The 26846-nt window shown below is 32.6% G+C and overlaps 1 protein-coding gene across 4 annotated transcripts in view; it reads right to left on the reverse strand.

The window, feature by feature from the left end:
* LOC111591954 (P protein) overlaps positions 1-26338 on the reverse strand; it is a 29434-nt gene extending 3096 nt beyond the window's left edge. Inside the window, exons 1-6 of one of the 4 annotated variants that reach the window (XM_030223334.1) lie at positions 19934-20047; positions 13565-14159; positions 2994-3100; positions 465-615; positions 326-386; positions 50-188 (exon numbers count right to left, since the gene is read on the reverse strand). In XM_030223334.1, coding sequence (XP_030079194.1) covers positions 50-188; positions 326-386; positions 465-615; positions 2994-3100; positions 13565-13638 — 532 coding nt within the window. In that variant the 5' untranslated portion in view covers positions 13639-14159; positions 19934-20047. Of the gene's footprint in view, positions 1-49; positions 189-325; positions 387-464; positions 616-2993; positions 3101-6627; positions 6926-13564; positions 14228-19933; positions 20048-26069 lie in introns of those variants that run through there. The other 3 variants (XM_023303888.2, XM_023303889.2, XM_023303890.2) reach the window with 3 other exon arrangements.
* Between the last annotated feature and the right edge of the window lie 508 nt (positions 26339-26846).

Here is a 26846-nt window from a genome sequence, read left to right on the forward strand (position 1 = left end):
AGACGATGAACATTTCATAAAACTATGCTAAAATAAAGTTGATGCTCACCTCTTGTTGATCCATTGCTGGGCACACTTATCAGACTTAGCTGATCCACATGCTCGTTGTTTGACATGAGAAAGGCCGTAAAGACGCACCAGACCACAAGTAATATCGTGATCTTAAACCAAATTAGATACTTTTTAAGCTGTGAAGAGACAAAGGACAGGACAAGTGTTAAGGCATTATGTGGATTATCAGAAGTGAAGCAGTTACTTTTAATAACATAAAACATGAATCGATGTCATTTCAATCGATTTATCGATCAATGAAAATACTACTTACGTTATTCTTGCAGTAGGCCTCGTTGTCATCGTGATGATCCTCGTTGTTGTTCTCCAGGTCCCTAGAGGTGCGGGGGTATCACAGAAAACTGGTTGCACTAATTACGTAACTGACAATCGAGTCGAACAGAACTACGAACCTGCCATCGAGCACGTGTTGCACCTGTCCAGCCTCGTTGGTCACATTGATGCCGATCTGTGTGAACGCACGTGCATCTTCCGCATGGCCATTGCGATGCTGTAGCTGCTGTTCATCTTGTCCGACGTCCTCTGAGGGTATAGGCTCCACATCTGTAACGAAAGATAAAGAAATAAAATCGATTGTATTAATAACAATAATAATACTAATAACAATAATAATACTAATAACACGGATAATGATAATGATAATGATAATGATAATGATAATGGTAATGATAATGATAATGATAATGATAATGATAATGATAATGATAATGATAATGATAATGATAATGATAATGATAATGATAATGATAATGATAATGATAATGATAATGATAATGATAATGATAATGATAATGATAATGATAATGATAATGATAATGATAATGATAATGATAATGATAATGATAATGATAATGATAATGATAATGATAATGATAATGATAATGATAATGATAATGATAATGATAATGATAATGATAATGATAATGATAATGATAATGATAATGATAATGATAATGATAATGATAATGATAATGATAATGATAATGATAATGATAATGATATGATAATGATAATGATAATGATAATGATAATGATAATGATAATGATAATGATAATGATAATGATAATGATAATGATAATGATAATGATAATGATAATGATAATGATAATGATAATGATAATGATAATGATAATGATAATGATAATGATAATGATAATGATAATGATAATGATAATGATAATGATTAATGATAATGATAATGATAATGATAATGATAATGATAATGATAATGATAATGATAATGATAATGATAATGATAATGATAATGATAATGATAATGATAATGATAATGATAATGATAATGATAATGATAATGATAATGATAATGATAATGATAATGATAATGATAATGATAATGATAATGATAATGATAATGATAATGATAATGATAATGATAATGATAATGATAATGATAATGATAATGATAATGATAAGATAATGATAATGATAATGATAATGATAATGATAATGATAATGATAATGATAATGATAATGATAATGATAATGATAATGATAATGATAATGATAATGATAATGATAATGATAATGACAATGACAAAAGTTTAATAACATTGACAATTGCAATGAACTTGATAATATGACTAACAACAAAATTTAGCTAATCTAATTTCTATCTACCCATGAGGGAAATTGGCAAATATTTGTGGTCCGCTTGGCTCATTGGCTACGCTCGTGTCGGCAGGACTTTGATGACTGACAGCAGTAGACTTTGGCTTTTTCATTATATTAGTTTATGGACAAATTGTCTAAAAATAGTCCTTAGTAATAGTAGACCTTGAACTGAAGCCATTTGCCGATTGACCACAAGGATATGCGACGTCAATATAATTCGCCACGAAAATATGTTTCAATTGGATTCTTGGCTTCCATTAGCATCGCGTCGTTTCGCATCGCGGAAGTTATAAAGGCCGTGGCATTTGCATATTATGCTAAGTCCAAAAATAGTAGAGCCCATCAAACAATTTAAAGTGATAAACATTGTCGCAATTGAGACCCAGCGACAAAAAAAATGATAAAGAAGAAGATGAACGAAATAAAACCACTTGAGCCTGTGGCCAATGTCAATGCCGAATCGGGTGGGTAATAAAATTTTTTACAATAATTACAGCAATAAAACAAGTACCTATATAAAAATAAAATAAAAGCCCAATAGTATATACAACTTATTTCACTAGTCGAAGTTGCAATACGCTTGTTTGAGCAGTTGAAACGTATTCAGTTTGCCTTTTTGCTGAAAACTGTGTTTTTGTCGATAATTTATCGATAAAAATTATTTTATGCCTTTTACGGGTTTAATTCAATCACCTATTCAAATACAATGCTTTTCTAATGATGTCCCATATACTAACATTATTCTACCAGCTAAGTTATATTTATTCATATCGATAATTTATCGAATTATATATGGGTTAAAACAGTCTTAAGTAGTTTATGAAGCTAGCATAAAATTGTATGTATATATGATTGCTATAATGCTTGTCTTATACTAAGTATTGCGTTTCGATTAATAATCGATAATACAGTATAAGTTGAATATATATATTTTGTATTTTGTAAGTATTTTGCAGCTAAGTGAATATATTTCATAAAAAATGCAATACAGTCTTGAACACATCTTTCCTATATTATTTGTCTGCACAACATTTATCGATAACTAATCGCTGCAAGAGATTTGTATAAAATTGAATATGATTTCCGCTAAGACTCTTATTAAGGGATACTTTCCTAATACTCTCAACTTAGGCACACGAATAATATATAGAGCATATGATTTGGGACAGCCGAAATAAATGTTTTCTAGCATTAAATATAAAAAAGTAGTAGATGGAGAAGGAGAAGAAGAAGAAAATAAAAAGCTGATGGCTTTTGTTCAAATGGGGAGAAAAAGAGATGGACTTACCGCCATGTAAACGCTCATGCTCCTGCTGAAAGGAGGCGAGGCTGGGATCCTGGCGTATACGCTCCGGCAGTGTGCGCCATACTTGTAAGGCACCTTCCGTTACTTCGCTGCATGTGTGGCGAATTGGGGGTGTGGCAGAGGGCGGCCGGGCGAGTGCGGTCATGACCATAAGTTGTGCGTTTGCATCACGTTGGGGAGCCATGAAAAGAAAGAGCACGAAGAGGAGAAAAGGAACAGACGTTAAGATGTTATAGGATTACTTTAATACAAATACGCGCGTATAAATACAAAAATTTGTTTGTTCAGGTATATGGGCGTGGCCAAATGTGCCCTTACCCTTCAGCCTCATCTAGTGGGCTCAATAAACTGGAGCTTTGATATTGATTTTTTTCTCAGTTTTTTATTTTTTGGGGCAACAATTTGCAAAACTGCCTTAAAATGCGTTCTTAAAGGGGCTTTTAATTTTTTTTGCTGTGGGAAATTGTTCAATTCAATTGTGGTTTCGGCATGCGTGATTGTCAACGTGATTGACATAGAGAGACCCAAATGGGAATTAGGCTAAAAAGATGCGATTCCAGCAAAATCTCTTAAAACTGTTTTCGAATCAAAGCAGAAATCGAATGGGGTAGCTCATGTAAGCAGCTTAAAGGATGTAAAAACTGTAGGGAATAAAATCTATAGCTAGGCGAGTCACTAAGAAAGATAGAAAAGCTTGATTTATGCGATTTCAGTGATTGCCAAGAAAATGTACACAGACATAAAAAATCTTATGATATCCAATAAAAATGGAAATGAAAACCGAAAGTGTTGGAAGTGCTTTTATTATTTGAAACGTCTTAAGTTACACATTGGAGATATCACAGATTGCATATCATAAATGGAACTTATTTCAGCTTAAGTGAGTTTAGTAATCAAGCAACAAGGATCTCAAATGCCAGCTGAATCATTGTAATTTATAGCCAAGAAAAAGATTATGAAAAATATTTTTCATATGACATAAATATTTATTCTTTTTATTTTATCATTTGCACTTTATTTTTATTATTTTGTTTCTGTTTTCTAAAATTAAATAGTATAAAAAGTAAGCTTTTTAGCTTTGTCACAAGCTGAATTTTTTGATTAATTGTTAATATTTATTGGGCTAATATTTTTTTTAATTATTATTGTTTTATTTGTTATTATTTTTCTTTAATATTATTTTTATTTATTTTTTTGATTTTTATTATTTATTTTGTTAGTTTATCTCATTTTTCTTTTTGTTATATTCCCTTATATTATTTTAATTTTCTTACCAACAATCTAACTAAAATTCAAAATGTTAAATATGGTTTAGTGCTTAGAACCAGGCCTTGGCTTTAGGTTAAATTAATCTAATTGATAAACTTGTCTCGCATGTTAATGTTAATTAATGTAACTAAAGCTGTTTAAAGCAAAAACTAGGAAATATTTCTTGAGTTTTGCGTCGTTTAGCAACATTCATATACGAATAATTAAAAAATTACACATATTAATAACAAAAATGAAAAATTAAATATATTTAGAAAAAAATGTTGCATGAAATTTTAAAAAATACCTTGCTAGTAAATTTAATTAGCTGTAAAATTTTAGCAATTAAAATTTGTAATCGATTTGCATTTGCATTTGGCTAATTACAGTTTTTATATGTAAATGAGCAAGATGGCTAATTGAAGGTCTTGCAAAATATTTCAATTCTTATGCAAATTGTTGGCCGAGGCTCAATCAAAGTCAAAGGCAGCAAGAGACACAGAGGAGAGAAAACGAGAAAGAGAGAGAGAGAGAGAGAGAGAGAGCGAGAGAGTCACTAATTTGAAATGGACTTAATTAGGCAAGCTTTAAGGTCGACTTTGGATTTATTGTGAATAGCAGCTGCACAAGGCAAGCCACGAGAAGACAAGACCAGGCAAGAAGTGGAGCTAATAAGTCGTCTATCTGGTCTATCTGGCAAATGCGTCTTTGTATTCAATTACAACTGAAATGCGAGTTTAATGACATTTTCCCAGCAATTAGATTGTCAACACACACAGCTGGGACTCTGAAAAGAATATATAAATCATTGGAAATGTTTTTATGTTCTGAACCCATTGGCAATGCTCAATTCGGGTATATGGATTTTGTTTTGTGTAACAAGCATATGGAGTTGAGTCCATTCGTGTTCAGGTTCAAACGACGATTCAATGGAGTCTTATCTGTGCGTCAATCCGTCTTATATCTATATCTATGCTTACTTGTCTGTCTGTACGAATGTCTATCCTTATGCCTGACTACCCACTTGTCTGCTCATCTGTCTGTCTCTATCCATTCAACTGCTTGCCCTACCACCTGTCTATGAGTATGCATGACCAACTTCCTAAACATGCTCAACTTAAGTTTGTTTTAAATAATCGATAACTTATTTCATCCAATGAAATCGATATCCCTCTCGCTTATCTCTCATATTATACATATATATATATATATATATATATATATATATATATATATATATATATATATATATTTATATATATGGATTACCTCTTCAGCGTATCTCCCAGTCAGGCACTTCCGAGTCAAATGTTTGAAATTTGCAAAAATGAGAATCGGCTGGATGAATAAGCCTACCAAGACCTTCATACTCATCTACTCAAATGCCATCTACATAAATGTCATAAATTATATTTAGTTAAATTTAGCTGATGACTTTGCACGCAAGAATAAAGATAAAACAAAAGCCATCAAAAGTTTCGTCCGATCTATATAATATATATATCCACTTGTATAATGGGTCAATTCCAGCTAAATTTCGCTTTGCTCGTGTATGAAAAAGTCTGTAGATGATCTTTCCGACTTTCCTAAATAAATTGTTATATAGCTGCAAATAGGTGTATATATGTATATATATTATATATATAAATATATATATAGCTATAGCTATATATTATCGTGCCTATTTGCTTGATTTTGAGTGTCGTAAATCTAGTTAAATTATAATATACCTGGAATTGCTTGAATCTGATTGTTATATATAGTATATGTATATACATAGTATATATAGAGCTATATCTGCATAAAAAATTTCTTCTATGATAGAAAAAAATATTCAAAAATAATACAAAATTTAAATATATTTTTTTTATAAATAAATAAATAAAACTATTTTATCATCTTAAAAACGTTGTACAGGGTATCACTAGTTGCTGAGTCTGGCATCATTGACTTTTAGACTTCAGTAAAAAGTTTCTAGCGAAAGAATACTTCAGGATATTCCAAGATAAGTTATAAGTAATCATATTATCATGAATAATTTATCAATTCTGACTAAAACGATATAAAGATGGAAATAAAATAAAAATTCTTTCACATATTTCTCTCTTATTTTTTGCTATCTTGTCACATTTCTCGGAATAATCGTGGCACGTTGATTGTTTAGTCGTCAAATGGAACCCACAGCAAATTGTTAGCCATTGATTTTGTTGTTAAGAGGACGCACTTAATTTTTTCGTTTGGTCAGGTTAACATGGTCAATGGGCCTAAACGAATTTGCTGCTTGAGTGGGTCGAAGGAGAGTTAAGAAGAGAGGCAGAAAAAGTGAGAGAGGAAGTTGGCGGGAGTGATGGAAAGTGGTTGCTCATACTCATCCTCGTATGGGTTATCCTCACAGCGATTGCTGTAATTGTAAGACATGCTTAAAGCGTAGTTTGACTTGCACTAGGGGCACCCAAAATATGAGACACTAAATTAATAAGTATTATATGATATATATATATTTATATATATTTACTACTCTGCAAAGAGTATTTGGTTTTGAAAAAATTTTTATAGTTTTTATTATTATTAATATTTATTGTTTTTCACTGTTCTGGTTAGTTCACATTCACTTTCGGCTGCGCTCGAAATGCGACTGCCCCACTGCATCGATGGGTCGCCCTCGCGTTACTAACTAGCATGCACAATTTTTTACCCTATTTTGTTGGCATCGCCAGTCGAATAAATAGCTACACCAACAAAAGTAAAAAAAGAAATGAAAAAAACTGAATTTTACTGTAGTTTTGTTCTTGTTTTTGACATCTGCGCTTTGCTCATTATTCGCATTTGTGCGTTCCCACCCCTCCCCGCTCGATGCACATGCAGCTCAACGAGCTGAGCTTAACCGATCCGAGATCTGCTCAACATAACTGTCACTCAAACTTGATTGTTGCTCGTTCACACATACACTATCACTCCCTGTCGCCCTCTCGCTCGCGCTCTCTGCCTCTCTTAATACAAGCCCAAAAAAGCCCAACTATTTTTTTGTTCTTTTAATTTTGCCTTTGCGTGTTTACTTTATTGTTTGTGGCTCTCTCTATCTCCCTCTCTCTCTGTGTTTCGGTTTTCTTTTGTGCTTCTGTCATGCGCCTCCGTTTTCATAGCTGGCGTTGGCTTATTCGCACTTCTTTCAATTACACTTGATTTATCATATTTGACAGTTATTCTGCGCTGCCTTTGATAACGCATGTGATCTGTCCATGCCCTAGCATTTCAACCAATCGAGTGTATTAGTTAGATTAAATTAACATTTTTTTTAAATACTTTATTTTACTCTTGTCTTACTATTTTTCTTTTACTTCAAATGTAAAAGAAAAATGAAATAAACATATTGTTTGTTATATTAGTAATGTATAGATTGTTAATTTTCTCTAAAGTTGGATTTCGAATTTTCTTTGTTCAGTTAATATATATGTAAGATAAAAACCCGGATACTCATTGTTCAGTTACAGAACATCTAGAAATGATATAATATAGTTGTAATTAGTTCTATGATTAATGTTAATAATATGTTCTCAATCAATTTTCAGTTCATTAATATTTATTTTTTATATGCTTGTTTGCATGTAATATGATTTTAATTTAATTATTCATACAATTTGCATAAATAATTGTATATGCATACATTCGAAATCATATCAAAGTAATTTTCTGTGTCGTAGCAAACTCAAGCAAAGCAAACTCAATTTTTCGCTTGCCAAAAAGTTTTTGCAATTCAGTTGAAATTTAAGTTCCGCTACGTGACGTCATAAACGCTTTGAATGGGTAATTGAAAACCCTATTTGAAAATCGTGCCAAACAATAAAGAAGTACCGGGTGACAGCAGACACCTGAGATTTTGATTATACTCATATAAACTCTGAGCACAATTTTAATAAAAGCCAAGTGCAGCCCTTGCGGTTGACCATGGCTCTATAAACAACTACTGCGTAGTCAAGATATTTACATATATATATATATTATATAATATATATTATAGCTATATATAAAAGAGAATCTCGTATTACACTGCATAACAGAAGCAAAGTGCATGAGCTTGAAATGGAAAAGTTTTTTTGCTCAGCTACGGAATTGGTATTATTCCACTTGTTACAGCTGATCGCATGCTTTACTAAGCAGAAAGAGAGAGAGAGAGAGACAGTGAAGAGATAAACAGAGAGATCTATAGATCAGCAGCTTTATCATGCAAACCAATTAAATGTCGTTAATTTTTCGACTATTGTCGCTCTTCCATTTCAATTAAAAGTTCAGTTCAGTTCAGTTACGTATTTATAGATGAATTAGTCTATAAATAGTAAGCTCATATATCATAAACTGATCGCATGTCGCTGAATAATAGGGCTACTCATGAGATTATCAACATATTAGCGCATATCGATGATGTAGCTTAGTCAACATCATAAAAAGTTTAGTATAAAATATTTGATGTGGTCACACAATAAATAATTATATAATTGTACAATTATGATAGACATTTTAAGATATTTAAAATAATTATATATTTATTTTTACTATGCATAATATTTTTTATTTATTTATTTATAAATAAGTTTTTTTTTTTAAACTATAGTTTTAAATATATTCAAGCATATCTTTTTGGTCTCGTTCAAAGTAATCCACATTCAAATATCAGATGCAAAGTGTTATTTTGTTCAGCACGTCTTTCGAGTTCGTCTTTATTTACTCAATTTTAGCATAGGGAGCAGATCTGGGGAACATGTTGACTGCGCCATCATTAGGATGTGGTGTTTCGCCAATAATTCGTTACAGATTCGTTGCTACACTTTCCGTAATAAACAAAAATCGAAGACGGGCCAAAACAAGTTCATCCAAAACAGCTGTCAGAAGTTAATTGAGCATTCAAAATGGCCGTAGTTGTCGGCGTAAGTGAGGAATATGTGAGCCAACATAATATCAAAAAAACATCGAAAATTTAATTTAAAGTTCGGGCTGCTTTTTGAGCAAACCTCGCATATAATATAAACATTTTTTCTCAGCAATCCCAATTTATAAACAACTTTACACACTTATATATCTCTTTAAATATATTTCTTTCTTTAGTTCCCCAATTTTGAGTACTTTCCCAAATTGAATAATCGCGCTCACGCTGAAGTAAATTGACTTTTGTTTCAGGCGGCGACAGAACTTCTTCTGTCTCTTCTGTGAGACACTTAATTCCTATATTTAGCTAAACGAACCTAATTCTGGTCAGACATACATCCATATAATATACAGTAAAAATGAATTAATGTGGTTTAGTGTGCCGCAAGTTTGATTAAAAAGAAGATGGGAAAGATGTTTGAGCGATTTTTAACGGCTCTTAGCAAGGTGTTACGGTGCGAGAACATCTTTTGGGGTCGCCTTCAATCTGAGGTACGCTTCATTAACTTTTTACCGTTTTTTGTGTGTGTGAAAGAAAATTGAGTTTTGAGGTTTAAATATGAGTGGGTGTATGTGCATTCAATAAAACATTGAGAGCTTAAGGGCGGGGCGAGTAGGGACAGGTTTGGTGAGGAGGTGTGAAGGCGTATAAAGTTATTTTTATATTAGCTGCCGGTAGCAATGGTCGAGACCTGATAAGCATGTTAAATTGCTTGACAGACGTAAATTTCCAGTGCAAAAAAAAAAAAAAAATAAGATAAAGAGAGCGACAGAGTGGGCTAGAGAGGAAATGAGAGAGCGAGAGAGAAGCTTGGTTAATTAATTGAAATACGCGCACGCTCTACAAACAATTCAATCAAAAAGTTCCTCTTTTGCCTTTCCATCTACGTGTTCCTAACGACTTCATACACCCACGTATCGACCTATCTATATATAAATATATATATATATGCTATGCTAGGAATTGTATGTAAATGCATTATTTTTTATTGCTTCTCTCATATTGAAATACCGAGTGGGTATTTTTCTCTGTTAGCCTGAAATGCTTGGCATAATTAAAAAAAAGAAGAGCTTTGCAAGTCTCATCTGGAATTTGTATAATACCCACTCATTATGGCGAGCTCAAGTGAAATGTTGTTGTTCTAGCTAATAAAGAGAATGGCATATTCACACAATTCTATTCTAAGTAAATAAAATTATACAATTTCATATATAAGCAATTTATGATTAATTTAAAAGAAATTAAAATGAAAATTAAATTAGTTGTTATAGTTGAGAGCAGAGCAGAGCTTAATTCATTTTTTATTATCTCATTATTTTTGTATATTTCTCAATTGCCTTAAATTAATTTGTATTTTATTTGATGATGTACGAGTAATAAAGTGTAACTATAAAATTAAATAACTGCAAATATTTGGACATAGGGCTAAGAGAAAGAAAGAATATGCTAGAGAAAAGCATTTGAAGGCATATATAAAATTGAGATTAAAAATATAAATAATTAATAATAAAAATACATAATTAATAATATTTAATATAATAAGAAAAAATTTGTTTGAATAAAATAATTTTATACAATAATGATTTTGCTAACGATGTAAGCTAATTATTAAATATATTTTTTTAAAAATAAAATAGCTTACAAATAGGAAATTTTATTTAAGCAAATATATATATATCTATAGTTTAACAAATTTCATAATAGAAGTTATCAAACATATTTATATTTGATTATATTATATTATATTATATTTCTATTTGAAGCTTAACATTTAATTTATATATAATTTAATTTATTAATTTATTATAGTGGCTATAAATATTGTTGTCTAGCTTTAAGACACATTGTCCCATTTCAAGTTTAAAACATGCTTAAGTAAACCAAATTGAATAGCATACTTTTGGGGTTGATGACCTTGAAGGCTAGCCTAACCAGTAAATACTAATTTAAGTGCTTTTGCATAATTTTATCCATGCATTATTTATAAATAGAATTTAAATTGCTGGCAAAATGTTACCTATACGAGATGCTGTCAGCTACATTTACGTTATGTACAGCTTCCAGCAAAGAGCTCTGGTTTTTGCTCTTTGCTGTGTGCCCTTTGGCCTTTCCTTTGTGTTGGATGTGTCAGGCGCGATTCTCTAATTCCCAATTTTGGCATTAAATGTTTTAATTATGCATAACGTTTATGACACTTGCCATTACGCATTTCACACGCAACGCACAAAGCAGCGCAGTCATATACACGTAGATAAATACACACATACATACACCCTCTCTCACTTACACACTCTTACGTATAGAGCCAACCTTTGGCACATTCATAATCGCATTTTTAATGTGTTCACAACGAGCTGCCGGGCGACAATGTAAAATTGTTTGCCTGCTGCCTCACTTAGTTGTTGACCTTGTTGCATAGACGAGGTCGTCATCAGCTTTGTTATACCCTATAGTCCACCAAATGCGTTGACAGGGTATTATGAAGTTTTCAAAATGTGTGATACGGGCAAAGGTAGTTGCAGGTATATATATTAGATACAAGCTTCATTTTCGATTGGTAAAATTATCGATAAAAATATCGATAGGATTGATATGTATTTAATCATATCTTTACCTATAATATATTTACCTATAATATATATATTTACCTATAATGAGCATAAAAATATACCTATTGCAGTTATTGTTTCATATACCGATAACTGCCATATTGATAGTAGTATCGATAATTTGAGAAGTCACAAAATTATATCATTATGGTAGTTATATTATTTTATGCATACTTTAATTTTCGATTATATATATTTTATGTATACTTTAATTTCCGATTATCAACTGGCGTAAAAATAGTTTGAATCCATTTTTTTTGCCCTGACTAACATTGATATAATTATAAAAATATTCAAATTAAATAGTCTTCCTTAAGCTTTAATAAATTAATTCACAGAGCATCGCTTAGTCAGTTACGCTCACTAATCGGTTTCGTTTTGTTGTGCTGTCAGTTTTAGTGATGCGTTTAGTGATGCTGACCCACATTTCGGTTAGGTTTTTTGATGGCCCAAACGTTGATGGCTTATTTAAAATGAAATGGACAAAGAGTCGCCAGCTGTACTTTATGTAGTCGCAGCGGGGCGTATGAGTGATGAGTCCTAGCTAGATATTACGCATACGCCGAGTACAGCGGCCTGCGGGCATTGCCCCTCGACCATTTGTGTATTAATATTGCGCTGCTTAAGCACACAAAAGTAAATTGAAAAATAATTGCTAAATAGCACGAAATAAAGATAGAGCAAGAAATAAAGAGAAAGAGAGAGAGGGAGAGAGAGGATGGAAGTGACAGACAGGGAGTGGGTAGTTTGGTTGGTCTGGCAACCCGAATAGCAACGAAATTAATTAGAATTTGACTCTGGCTTGATTTTCTTGCTTAACACGTTTTTGGTTTTTTTTTGTCCTAGGGAGTTGCCCAGACAACGTGACTGGGGGCTAAATCTCCAGCAGATTGCGCGCTTGAGTCGTGTGTTTGATTGATGGATGTTGGGATCGGGGCCACCTGGCACACTGATATTCCACTCTAATATCCTTCTTCTTTGAAATTCAATGATTATTTAAATAATTTTCCATTAAATATAGCAGAGAGCATTTGTCAGCCGAACGGAAATTAAATGTTTGACATTATTTGTAGAGCTGAGTGCCTTTTCCATCGGGTGACACATGTCCCTTTGCCATTTACTTGAGGTAAATTAGTTGTTCGCTAGCGTTCCCGCCCCTCTGCTGCTTATGCTTTCTTTTTTCTTCTTATTTGTCGTGTTGGGAATCAGCTTTGCGACGCTTTCCACTTGGGTCAAAGGCACGTGCGTTCCTCCTGCCTGTGCGGATATATATACCTATATACATATATCTAAGTATATGCTTGTTTATGTGTGTGAAGATATAATAATTTATAGCAAATAAGTGCGCTGTTTGCTGGAGCTTGCACGACTAGCACATACCTCGCATATAGTTGAAATTGGACTCAAAGTTATGATTGAACTACAGTTGAAATTATGATACTTGGTTTATCGATATATCGATAAATTAAGAGCTATCGATGCTGACAATTGGACATTTTTGATAACAATGTGACAGAGAATATCATACCATACCTGATACATACTTTTGCTTAGATTGATATAGCTGTGACTGTTATAAGACTTAAGATAAGTTTGCGTAGTTCTTCTGAGTGTTTATCGATAATTGAGGAGAAATGTCGACGACAGCTGTCACTAAATACAGCTTAACTTTTTATTACAGGAACTTTGCTTTATATTAGCAAACTTCTTTGTCAGCGCCATAGAAGTGCTAACTGCGTCGTGGCTGTCTCACTTATGTAGGTGTTTCAACTCACCTGGGCTGTGGAAACTTTTCGCTTAGGCCTGATGCCTGGCGCTGCAGGCAAAACTTGCCCACTTTCATGCGCATCCTGAAACGCTGACTTCGGCGTTCCGATGTGCTTCCAATTGCTCGCTGGCTGTGACCCACGCTGAAGCCGTTGTCCAGACGCTTGCTCAAGTTATTGTATTTACTGTAGCTGGCCTCGACAGTCGTTGCTGACTTTAATTAAATTAGCCGCGCGGTTTTTGTTCACGAAATTGAATTTAATTTGCGCCTCTGCTTAAATTAACTAAAACCACAAATGTTGCTTGGCATTTGTTGTAGCTATTTATTAATTGTTGTTGTTTATTAATTATTATCGCAAATCACATTTATTTATTTTGTTTTTATTTTTTCAATTTATGCCTTGATATGCTGCAAATCGAATTTGCGCTTTGCCCTATGCCTTTCTCTTGTACATCTTGCTGTAGGTTTATTTGTTTAGTTCTGTTTTATTTTTATGCTCTTTTATATATATTTTATCTCTTGTGCACGTTCGTTTCGCTCACTTCAAATGTCACTCGCATTGCGCATTACGCATACGCCACGTTGCTTTCACTTTGCAGCTGCTGAAGTGAATGAAATATGCTGTCGTACGTCACTTGAAGTTCATCCGTTGGCACGCACAAAACAGTTCCATGAATCGACTCCAAAAATAAATAGACCCTAGCTAGCGTGGAGTGGCTGACTACGAGATACCCCAAAACTTTTCCAACAAAGTTCAAGTTTATAATTTTGCTTTTCGTTGCTATTTATGAAGTCAAAAATTCGAGGTTTGAATACGTCTTTCAAGAGGCAACATACCAAATATGATATTTTTAGCTCTCAAAGTTTTTGAGTTTTGTCTAAAAATTAAAGTCTTAAACTGAATTTGCAATAATTAATTTCCTAACTTTAAATATATATAATAAATAAATCAATTATAATATATCATACTTTCTTTCCATCTTTCATCTGATATTTCGTATCTATGTAATAAATCATTATAGCCCATTTGGGGAAATGCTAGAAAAAGACCTGGCTTAATAATCAGTTGACAAATTAACAAAATGGTCAGCAGCAATTAGAAGTGGGCTAGTGTCAGGGGGCGTGGTTGGCACAGCAGGTGGTGCTGTGCACGCAGCGTGTCATTCCTTTGTGATGGATGAACCACCCGTGTTGCTCAACTGATTAGAAATCAATGAATCAATGTTCATTTACGCCTCGGGCAGACTTGCAGCTTCAATCGACAAATCAGTAGACACATCATACACATACAAATACTTACAAGCTAAACACCCACACTCATACACACACACACACACATACACTTTAATATGGGCTGCTGTCTTGGTGTAAGCACGTCTCAGTTGATCTGAAAGTTTTTATTAAAGCAGCCCACCCACTTAAGCTGTATTAAACTAGCCAACAAATTTTAGTTTTAAAACAGTTCATCAGATGCGCTATCTATCATATATCTTTTAATTTATCCATTTATTCATCTACTCATTTGTTCACTTTTTTATTTATCCGCCTATTTATTTCTATGTATTCATCTATTATATATTCCCTATTCCAGCCAACAATCCATTTATAAATATATCCAACTATCCATCTATTAATATATGCATCTATTCTTCTATCCAGCTATCTATCTATAAATAAATAAATCCATATATCTATCCATCTAGCATTTTATCGATCTATCCATCTTTAAATCTATCTATCTATACATCTATCCATTTATCCTATCCATATTTATCTATCCATCTATCCATTTATCCATCTATCCATCTATCCATCTATCCGTCTATCCATCCATTCACTATTCATCTATCCATCTATCCATCCATCCATGTATCCATCTATCCATCTATCCATTTATCCATTTATGCATTTATCCATTTATCCATCTATACATCTATCCATCTATACATCTATCCATTTATCCATCTATCCATCTATACATCTATCCATCTATACATCTATCCATCTATACATCTATCCATCTATCCATCTATCCATCTATCCATCTATCCATCTATCCATCTATACATCTATTCATCCATCTATCTATCCAACTATCCATTTATCCATTAATTTATTTATCCATCTATCCTTTTATTCGTTTATTTATCCATTAATCTGTCCATTCATTCATTTATCATCTATAATAATGTTTTTTCATATTTTCATGTTCCGAAATTCCGCACCCTGTTGACTAGTGTTACAAACGGCGCGACTCGATATTTGTATTGGGGCTTGTTGTCGGTCACGTAGCACCTCAGCTTTGGCTGCTGTTTGGTACTCAATTTGTGTAATGCGTATTAATTTACATTTGATTATGTTGTTTGCCAAAAACTAATCCTGATGCAATCGTGCACCAACAACTAATCGATTAATCGATTAATTAGCAGCTGGCCGAACCAGAAATAAATGAAGTAATTAAAAATGTGGCATGGCTTGGCTGGAATTTGCCAAAGGGGTTGCTCAATAAATTATGCAAAATAACTGACTGACTGCACACACAGACACATACACACACTCACCTGGGATTAGGTGCCTGCTTGGACTGTGTTAGGAATATTAAAAGGGGTTCCGGTTGGACGCTTATGCAAGCGAATGACCCAATAACCAGCACACACACAGAATTAGGACACCCGGGATAAATTTCTATATATAAAGCCAACTCCCATGTGTGTTTATTGAAATATAAATATATGTGTTCGTGTGTGCGCGCCTCATATGCAAATTAATCTTCCCTGAATTCCTTTCATATTAATTATGTAACAGCTTTAATGACTTTGCGATTTGAAAAAAGTTTTGACATTTACCCAAAAAAAAGAGATGTTTGGACAAAACGTTAGCCGCAAAAAAAGAAGAATCATTTATTTAGTCTATGTCGAAGTTCGAGTACCCTGTAACCTATGAGAAATAATTTTTTTGATTATTTTTTAATCATAAATAAGCTATGGGAATACGAGTCTTTATAAGATATTCTGAAGATATTGTCAGCATAGTTAAAGAGCATTTTGTAAAGGTTTTCAAATATATTTTCAATATTAAAATAATATAATGTCTATAAGATATGTCCTATATATTTGTTGAAAGAAATACTGAGATATAGTTAGAACTTTCCAACATAATTATCTATGATATATTAACACGATTTCGATTGAAAGAGGAATATATATTGATCAACTTATCTTCCTCGTAACAACTTCATAAAAGGGAAAATGCAAGTACAAAATATCATTCCCTTATCAACGCAACTGTTAATGCTGAGCATTAGATATGAATATTTAAAAGTCTGCATAGAAAGATACACAAAATAGGTAACAAATTAATACTTTTGTTGTAACCGCTTTCGGCAATCAGTTAAAAATTTATGCAATTCGAAATGAACACAAAAAATAAACCTCAAAAGTATACCCTGAGAAGGGACGGGAAAAGTTTTCGTGTTGTTTTCGTGCCAAGTTGGGAAAATAAAATGAAAATGAAATGAAAACGAAATGAAAGTATGTGTTTTGTCAGCAAGTCCAATAACAAGCAACACAGAGACACACTCACAGAATGGCAGTAAGACATAAACCCACGCACAACAAACAACAAGTTGGTGTTAAGTTAAGCTAACAGTGCTGACTATGAGATACCCTGGTTATTTTGTTGGTATTTTAAATAGAAAAGTGAAGAGAAAAGATCGAGAGAGAGAGAGGGCAGTGGAGATTAGACATATGAGAGAACATAGTGAGGATGAAAGACAGAGAAAGAGCGAGAGGGAGAAATAGAGAGAAAAAAATGGACAGAAAAAGTTGGAGAAAGAAGAAGACACAGGCGACGGGCGACGTGAAGAAAAGAAAGAGAGAGAGAGAGAGGATAGAGAGAGAGATATATATGACAGGAGAGAGGACAGAAAAATGAAAGATAGACGACAGAGTGAGGGCAGAAAGGTGTCAAAGCGAGAAGGACCGAAAGAGGGGAGAAAGAGAGAGTTGAGGAGAGACAAAAATTGCCGGAGAGCGCATAAGAAACTGGAAAAGTGCCACACAGAGTGATAAGAGTTGCCAAACTTGAGAGAAAGAGAGGATAAACAGGAGAAATAAAAAAAGAGAGTCATAGAGAGAGAGAGAGAGAGAGAGAGAGAAAGAGAGAGAAAGAGAGAGATTAGCACAGAGAGAGTACATGAAAAGGAGGAAGTCTGGAAAATATTGTCACTGCACAATATATATATTATATATTCAATTAAGTGAATAAGCTAATTTTTCATTTCAACAACTCTTATCATCCCATTAAGAAATGATTCAGACTGTCCTAAAATATATATAACAAAAATATATTTAGAAAACAGAAGTTTTTGGTCAACAAAACAGCATAAAATTAAATTTAAAATACAATTGTATCTCCAATTAACTCTTACTATAAAATATAACTACTTGACTTTTTCTTTAAGTGTAGTTTCGTCAAGTATATATTTTCTACAAAGGCCCCAAAATTCTTTTTGTCTATTTAATACTCTTACCCAAAAAGTTTTGTCGAAACTTTATTGAAATTGCATGTGTTGTAATAGGTTTATGCTAAGTCATAGTGGGTGTGTGTGTGTGTGTGTGTAATGGAGTGTGTGTGTATGTGTTTGTGTGATAATTTTTGTGTAGCCTACTTTCAGGTTCAGCTGGCTCTAGGAAATTTTCTTCTATTTGGCTGTCTACTTTCGTCATTTCTTAATGTTTCTATCTGCTTCGATATATTGCTTATTTGCGTGGTCAAAGTTAACTTTATATATATATATATCCTTGTATATACAGTTAATTATTAAAGGTGTGTTTTGGCCAATCGAATATATGATTAATATGATTAATATTTATGTGAGATTCTGTCACACTTTGGCCTCTGCTAAATTTCCAATGAGCTTAATTGAATGTTGAAGAATTTGGGTGGCCTAGTTTTTTGTGGCTTTTGTAACTTTTGGGCAGGTGTATGGCAGGTGCGCTTGACTTTTAAATTTCACAAGCTTCAAGGAAATAACTGAAGTGCCTTAGTAGCTGGATAATTTGTTGCTGTGCAGACAGACAGCTTATATATAAATATTATTTGACGACTGAAATCTAATTAGCTGCGGGGAACACGACTAGCTGATACCTTGAATATAACGTTTCTATATGAGTTAGTTTGCTTTATGCTCTTGCATGCAAGCAAATGAATATACATACTAAATATTACTAGATTCTTAAAATTTTCTGAGGGTATATAGCAGGCAATCAAGTGATTAGCACTTATTAACATTGCTTAGAGTTCTCTGTTTTACATAAAATATATTTAGATAAGCATCAAGTTGATTCTATTTTTAGACTATTAAATAATTCTTGTGAAATTAATTTATTGCTATGATAATAGTAAAAGGCTTGTAAGTATATCTGTTCACAAACGGCTTGACAACACTTGATATGAGTTAAACTAACTTTAAGATAGTGGCAAAATTAGACTAATTAATGAAATTTGTTAAATTGATGTGAAAAATGCAAAGGAAAATTATAAAAAAAATTATTTTTATGTATATAATTGGTCTAAAAAAATTTCAACTCAATATTAGACAATAGTAAAATGTAATATTAAGAATTTATTCATATATAGTATTTTTTATTGGGTCGAGTAGATATCAGATCAGCAACGTATACATAAATTATATGTACGTTTTCATATATATGCAAATTAAATTACACTTTTTTATGTGTATAAAAATTAAAAATGTATAAATTCCTCTAGTTGTTATTATATATACAATCAGGCGCAGCTGCATATGGATAAGTCTCTGATCTAACATTTAAATATTTATATACTGGTCTGACATAACTTTTATGTATGCAATTTGCATCTAGATATAGCTTTCAATAATATATAAATATATACATAAAGATATATATATATATATACATATATATAAATATATATATATATATATATATATATATTTATATATATATATATATATATATAAGCTTGGGAGAAGCTATTTAATTTCTAGTTTTATGAGGTAATGCAAATAGTTTATCTTTCCAGTTGTGTATACATATACATATATATATATATATATATATATATATATATATATAAAACCAGTAATTAAATAGTGTATTTTATGTGCTGTTCCCAAGCTTTATGGTATATAGACTTTTATATATTGATTCGAACTAACAGCTGAACTCTTTTAAAAATAGCACTGAATAGCAGACCAGACATCACTACACCGACGCACTAGTCTAGTATTCGCATGTCTAGACTACTTGGACTTAGACTCATAAACTCGTGAAGTGCGCAGGATATACTATATACTGTATAATAAGCCGGCAGCTTATCAAAAATCAGATACCTGTCCCAAGAGGCAACTATTTTACGCACTTAGCCAAGCTTTTGGCTGTTCACTGAATTAAGTTTTATTATTTCAATTTATTTTATTTGATAAGTTTTTTATAAATGTTTCATTGTGCGCGTTCTCGTTTTACTTTTTAATTTATTTTTATTTTGTATTTAATTCTTTTTTTTTTTGCTTTTTTTCTTATTGTCGGAGCTCGCAAACCCGCAAAACGAATACCGAAGACCGACGCAGAGAGCGAGGCACAGACAACGACAACGGGAGCGGCACGTCCGTTTCAGCCAAAAGTTGGGCACCGAATAAATCTCGGATGCTACGCGCTGTTCCGTGGTCTCCCCCTTCTCGCTCAATATAACGCTTCAAGTCTGCCTACGCAGCTGTTTTGCCTCTCTGATTGATTGAAAGTCGCATTGAAACAAGTTTGCCAAGTTGAATCAAGCATTAGAGCTTTCAATTTCTGCTTTCAATGTAAGCTGTTGAATGTTCTCGCTGCGCTCTCATTTTCCAGTTCGCTCTCTCCCTATTACACTCTCTCTTATCCCCTCTCTCTCTTTCCCTGTGTTCAACTTGAACTTGAACGCCTTGGAGGACTCTCCATGGCCCTCTTTCTATCCGCTTTCCTATATATGTTAATAGCCCTAGCTTTGGCTATTGAGCTGTGAGTAATGCCTTGTATTTATTGGATTCTTTTTTATTTAATCTTCCTATGAATACGAACATTCACACTCAAATTTATATTCACATTCATATTCATATTCATATTCACATTCATATTCATATTCATATTCATATTTATATTCATAATCATAATCATATTTAAATATATATTTGTATTCGTATTCGTATTCGTATTCATATTCATATTCATATTCATATTCATATTGATATTCATGTTCATATTCATATTCATATTCATATTCATATTCATATTCATATTCATATTCATATTCATATTCATATTCATATTCATATTCATATTCATATTCATATTCATATTCATATTCATATTCATATTCATCTTCATCTTCATCTTCATATTCATATTCATATTCATATTCATACTCATATTCATATTCATATTCATATTCATATTCATATTCATATTCATATTCATATTCATATTCATATTCATATTCATATTCATATTCATATTCATATTCATATTCATATACATACTCATATTCATATTCATATTCATATTCATATGCATATTCATATTCATATTCATATTCATATTCATATTCATATTCATATTCATATGCCTATTCTTATTCATACTCATATTGAAATTCATATTGATATTCACATTCACGATTCTTCTCGAAGTATTTAGTTCTAAGAATAGAATTTTTGGATAAGTCTTTATTAGTTTATCAATTGACAAAACAATTTCGCAAAATTTATAAACAAATTATGAACACGCTTTTTCTATTTTTGATGAAACTACAAAGGCTGAGCAACTTTTGTGTGTGTGAGTTATTTTTTTAGCTTAATTCATAGCAATAAAAGTTGTATAAAAATTGTTTTTATTAAGTTTATTAATTTTTTTTTTTAATTTAATAATAAACAAAATTGTTATTGAATTTTCAAGCATTTTATATCACAATACATTTATTTCATATCAATTTCATATAAATTAGATATCATTTATTTTTTTAATATCATTTTTACTTCACTTTTAGTTAGAAATGATGACTACAAAATGCCCATAGAATAAAAAGAGCTTTAAGAAATGGACAGATGAAAGGACCACGGAACTGGAATGCATTATGGAAAACTAATTTGTTTATTTTTAGAGAATCGTTTATAAATTAAATCTGAAGGCTTTTTCGTGAGTCTCGTGTCTACATAGTTTCAAGTCCGATGCCAATCACACATCACTCTTCAATGGGAGGCGTAAGAAAATCAGCCTAACTACGTAGAAAATTCGCAATATTCAACCAAAATGTTCTCAAATTGACAGCGAAATATATTCTCGCATTTATTTATAGACTGACAAAACGCAGAAAAGTACAATCAAAAGCAGAAGGAGAAGCAGAAGCAGAAGCAAAACCGAAAGCTCAAGCCTTAAATCTCGAATGCTCTAATTCTCTGCACTGACAAAAGATAAATTTGTACAAATTTACATCATAGTATGCGTGTGCATATGTGTGTATGTATGTATGTGTGTATATATGTGTGTGTGTGTGTGTGTGTGTGTGTGTGTGTGTGTGTGTGTGTGTGTGTGTGTGTGTGTGTGTGTGTGTGTGTGTGTGTGTGTGTTGACTTTTGTTGTGCTTGTCTAAATTCTCTCGATTTCTTCGCATTTGCAACTCAATTCAGCTCAAGTGTTATTGAATACAAAAAAAAAAGCGCAAAAAATCAGTGACAATGAAGTAAACATAGATTTATATAGATATGAGCAGCAGACACACATGCACACATACATATATCTATATCTATTATATATGTTATATGTATATTTAGATAGATAAACAGAGCTGAAAGCAAGCTAGCAGAGCAGGGAGTAGCAGACAATTCCTGGCATCCCTGGCGTATGCGTATTATAATAACGCATTATTGCGTTGCCTATATACCCTGTAAATAATAAAGTTTTCAAATGAGCATGTACAACTTAGCATAGATGTATAATAATGTGTATATATTTATTATATTTCATCATATATATTTTATTGAAATAATAATAATAATTTCTGCATAGTTTTCCATAGTGTGTAGCAGCTTTTCCTTTTTTTTAAATTCAAAAGCTTAAAATAATAATTTTAAAAATATTCGTATAATTTCTATTGATTTTAAAACTCAAAACTCTAAAGTTTTCGACTTTCACTTTCTAGGGTAATAGTTAGTCGTGACCTTCAGTCTTTGTTATTCTCTTATTTGATACGTCGCTTGAGCCACGCGCTGCTTAGCACTTAAACCGCATTCAATTGAAATTTACTCTCCTTTATTTTGCAATTTTCACCCCACCCAGAATCATTTAATGAAGATGAAAGGCGCAGTAGGTGAACAGTCACTGTGAACAGGCACTCTCACTGTGACCTAGTGTCTCGAATGTGACATGTGATACGCCTAATGGGTGCAGCTGCTGCCTACTTGACTTTGAGTGTTTTGATATTGAAAAGTAATAGAAAATGCATTTAGCAACAGGTAGCTGAACGAACTACGAATGTGAATTAGAACCTGTAGAGAGAGCTAGAGCAGCAGGATGCGGTCATTGAGAAATAAGCTCTGTGGATCGATATTTAAATAGTTAAAGAATTTATTGAAATGCTTCAAGATTGTGTTTGATGCTTTTTAGAAACTGTATTAATCTGAGCTTATCTTTAGAGTCTTCATATTTCAGATTTAAGTTAAGTAAAACTGAGTGCCTTATGAAAAACTCACAGGTCTCGCCACGTATGCCTACTTTAACCAGCTGTTGTTCAAGCTGAAGAGTGGGATCCACCTTGACGCTTCTTGAGGGCTTACAAATTTAGGCTCAAGTGTAAACAATTGTAGTCTTTGTCGATTTCCCAAATTACATAGCTGCACGTCATGTAAATGCCAGACTTCCCTTTTTTTGTGTATTCCAACTTAATTAAATCTCTTTTTAATCGCTTCCAAAACACAATACGCCTGGAACTTGCACGGAAGTCTGCATACACCTGTATTGTAATCCAACACCTATTCACACCTCGTCAGGCTGGCAAACAATGCGCTTCAGAGAAAATTCTTTGCGGAAAACCCACAATGTACAGCCGGAAAAGGGCGCTGAAACAGAAACTGTGTTAGCCGTGTTTCCGCACACACATGTGGTCAATGTGCCACACCTACTAGGCACGCCTTCTAGCCTCCCCTCGACCCAATGTAATGGCACCTGGTACATCATATCAGGCCACCTTGCTAACCGACTTGTTTTCTTTACTTTTGTTTGGTTCTATTAAAAATTGATCACGTGGTAATTGCTTTTGCCACTTTTCCATACCCCTCTTTCGCCTTCCCTCTCGCTAGATTTCTCTAACCTTCTCTTTCTCTTCCTCTGCCCCTTTTAGTCACTCGCTGTGTTTGTTTTCTTCTTTTTGCTAGACAACTTTGCTGGTATGAAATAGATAGCCTCTGTCAGTGCCAAGGCTAACAATAGTGACCTACAAATTGAATAAAGAAAAACCTTCTGCTTATATCTTGGAATCTAATGACATTCAAGCAGCTTAAATAAAGCCTAAGCAATTTGGTTTAATGTATTAATAATGAGAAAACAGTTTTTTTATTAGAATCAATAATTGATTTACTCAAGGGCCTTATTTATAGCCCTATAGGGGCCAAACGTTTCTTTTTATATATTGATTGATATGACTATAACTGATTGATTAAAAAGACCTACACCAATAGGTATATATAGTTGCTGTACGAAACTGATTTGCTCTTAGTTTTTAGAATATTTAACTCTACAAAGGATATGTAGATTGATTGATTGATTGATCGATTGATTGATTGATTAATTGTTTTAGAAATAAATTGATTAACTGGTAAATACCTATACTTATACTTAGAGAGTTTTGTAATCAATGCGCTTACATAGTAAATGTTTGTGCTGATTGATTGATTGACTGATTGACTAATAAGCACACATTTTCTAAAGCTTTAGTCTAATAGCTAATATAATAATTACTTAATTTATTACACAGTAAATAAGTGAATGTTTGAGTGATGGATTGTTTGCTAGGATGATTGATTAACTTAAGCCTAGTTCACATATTATAACATTTCCGAGTTCTTAATATATGTAACATAGAAAGTTTTATTCTAATAAATAGAAAAGATAGTATCCGTAGATTGATTTTTGAAAATTTCAAATTTTATTCAAAATAAAAATATGAAAACTTTTTCATAAATAACTTAATTCCATTCCAAAAATACTTAAGCTGTAATATTTCTTCTCGTTTAAGTCCCATTTATAAGCTCAGCTTTAGACAGCTTTATTATCTCGTTCAATTAGATCTAGCTGTTAGTTTTTGTTGCTGGCGGAACTTTTAATTGAAATCGGACTATAGATAACGCACTCTTGTGCCTAAATTGGCATTTATGTGGCTCAAGAGTCGGCATTTAAATTGCCAGCGGCATATATTCTATGAATATGAGCTATATTTATAGGTTTATTAATTTTCGTGAGTGGGCAGCAAAAAAGCACGATTCTACGATTTATGTTTACGGATATTCCCGCACAGTAATATATTTCACTTGAAGTAATCCAATGCATTCAGATGTTAGGCACGTCGCTCAAGCGTTGACATTTTTGGTAGCTGCACTCATTAACTGTTCGCTGAATTGTAACTGTGAATGCTAAATAGGCCGTCATCAATCACTATTCAAACTGCCATTGACAGCAAACGCATATCTTTATTATTTTTGTGGAACTCATAAATTAAAGTGAATTGTTATGAATTTATTTTATAATTTTTTGGTATATGAATTTTTATTTACGAATTTATTTATATATTTTATTTAAAATATTTTTATTTTATTTGTTTTATATCAATTTTCAGTTTTTATTTAATTATATTTTTATTATATAATTAATTAATTTTTTATTATATAATTTATATTCATTTATTTAATTTTGTTAGAATTAAATTTAAGACTCGTTTTTAATATTTAAAGTATTTTTTATTTTCAAACATTTTTAGTGCAACAATTTTATTTGTTTATTTATTTATTTGTTTTATATATATTATCCCAACTGTCTGCCCTCATCATAAATATATAAATGGCTATTTGGGTCATATTTTGTACAATTTTGTGGTCGGAGTAAATAAAAACTTTTGTCTTCTAGCAAAAAAGACCCTGGAGCTTGGAAAACTAAAGCAAATGAATAATTGGTCGATTTGTTGAAATTGCATTCAAACGGAACAAATTTGATTTCCTGGAAAGGCAACGCTAAGGTCCTGAAAAGAGCGAAAAAACTTGTAAAGGGGCCCAAAGCACGAATGGCCAATAAAACGTACTTAAGGCCAAATCAACAGACGGAGAAACGTTTCTAATGCCATTAGGGCCAATTAAATGCTCGAGTTGCTTAATTGAAAAACTTTCTCTTAGACAAAATAAAAGTGGGCGCACGCGGCGTATACTTAATTTGGATAAAGCACCAAGGACTTACCAGCTGCGACGACGTCGGGCATTGAAGTGCAGCCAGCGTACGAGATCCTGCAGCTTGGTATTGCGATCGGCATCCTCGTCACGATCGTTCTCATCGTCCTCCTCATTGGCAGCCGCCGTTTCCAGTGGCTGCAGATGGAAGGGATCATACGAATGATCTGTGATCATAAAGGTGGGCTTTGTATAGGTGTAGGACGAAGACATTTCGCCTCACTTGGAAAATTCTATTTTATAATCTTTTTTGTATAACTTTATTTATCCCTCTCCGTCTCTCTCGCTTCACTTGTGCAGCATTTTGTTTGTCTAGTATTTTCCATACATTCTTTTATTGAATTTTCCGAATTTTCTGAATTTTCTTCACGTTTTGGCTAATTAAAATGCGTTGGCACTCGGCTTGCCTTTTGGCTGACATCGAACCGCGGGCGAGCTCTGTTTTGCGTCCACTGAAAATTGATTTCGTTGGAAAAAAACTGAAAAGTGACATTTGTTGTGGAAAGTCATGGAAAGCGGAACAAATGTTGGTTTTGTTTTTTCCTTTCGCTTTGCTTGCCCAGTTTTGCTTCTGTTAATCTGTGCCCTTATTTGCTTTCACTTGACAGCCAAATTGATTGTTTTCCCATTTCCCAGACGTAACAAATTGCTCACAAGTTCGAGCATTTCACGAACCGCTTGACAGTCTTATGCAAAGTGTCCTCCACGGTCACATTAATTGTAATAAATATGTCAGCAGTGAATAGATTTCAGGCAAAATACATTGTAGAGCTGCGCTCTTTAAGTA

Source organism: Drosophila hydei, unplaced genomic scaffold (assembly GCF_003285905.1).
Source record: "Drosophila hydei strain 15085-1641.00,03,60 unplaced genomic scaffold, DhydRS2 tig00000172-arrow-pilon, whole genome shotgun sequence".
Lineage (NCBI taxonomy): Eukaryota > Metazoa > Arthropoda > Insecta > Diptera > Drosophilidae > Drosophila > Drosophila hydei.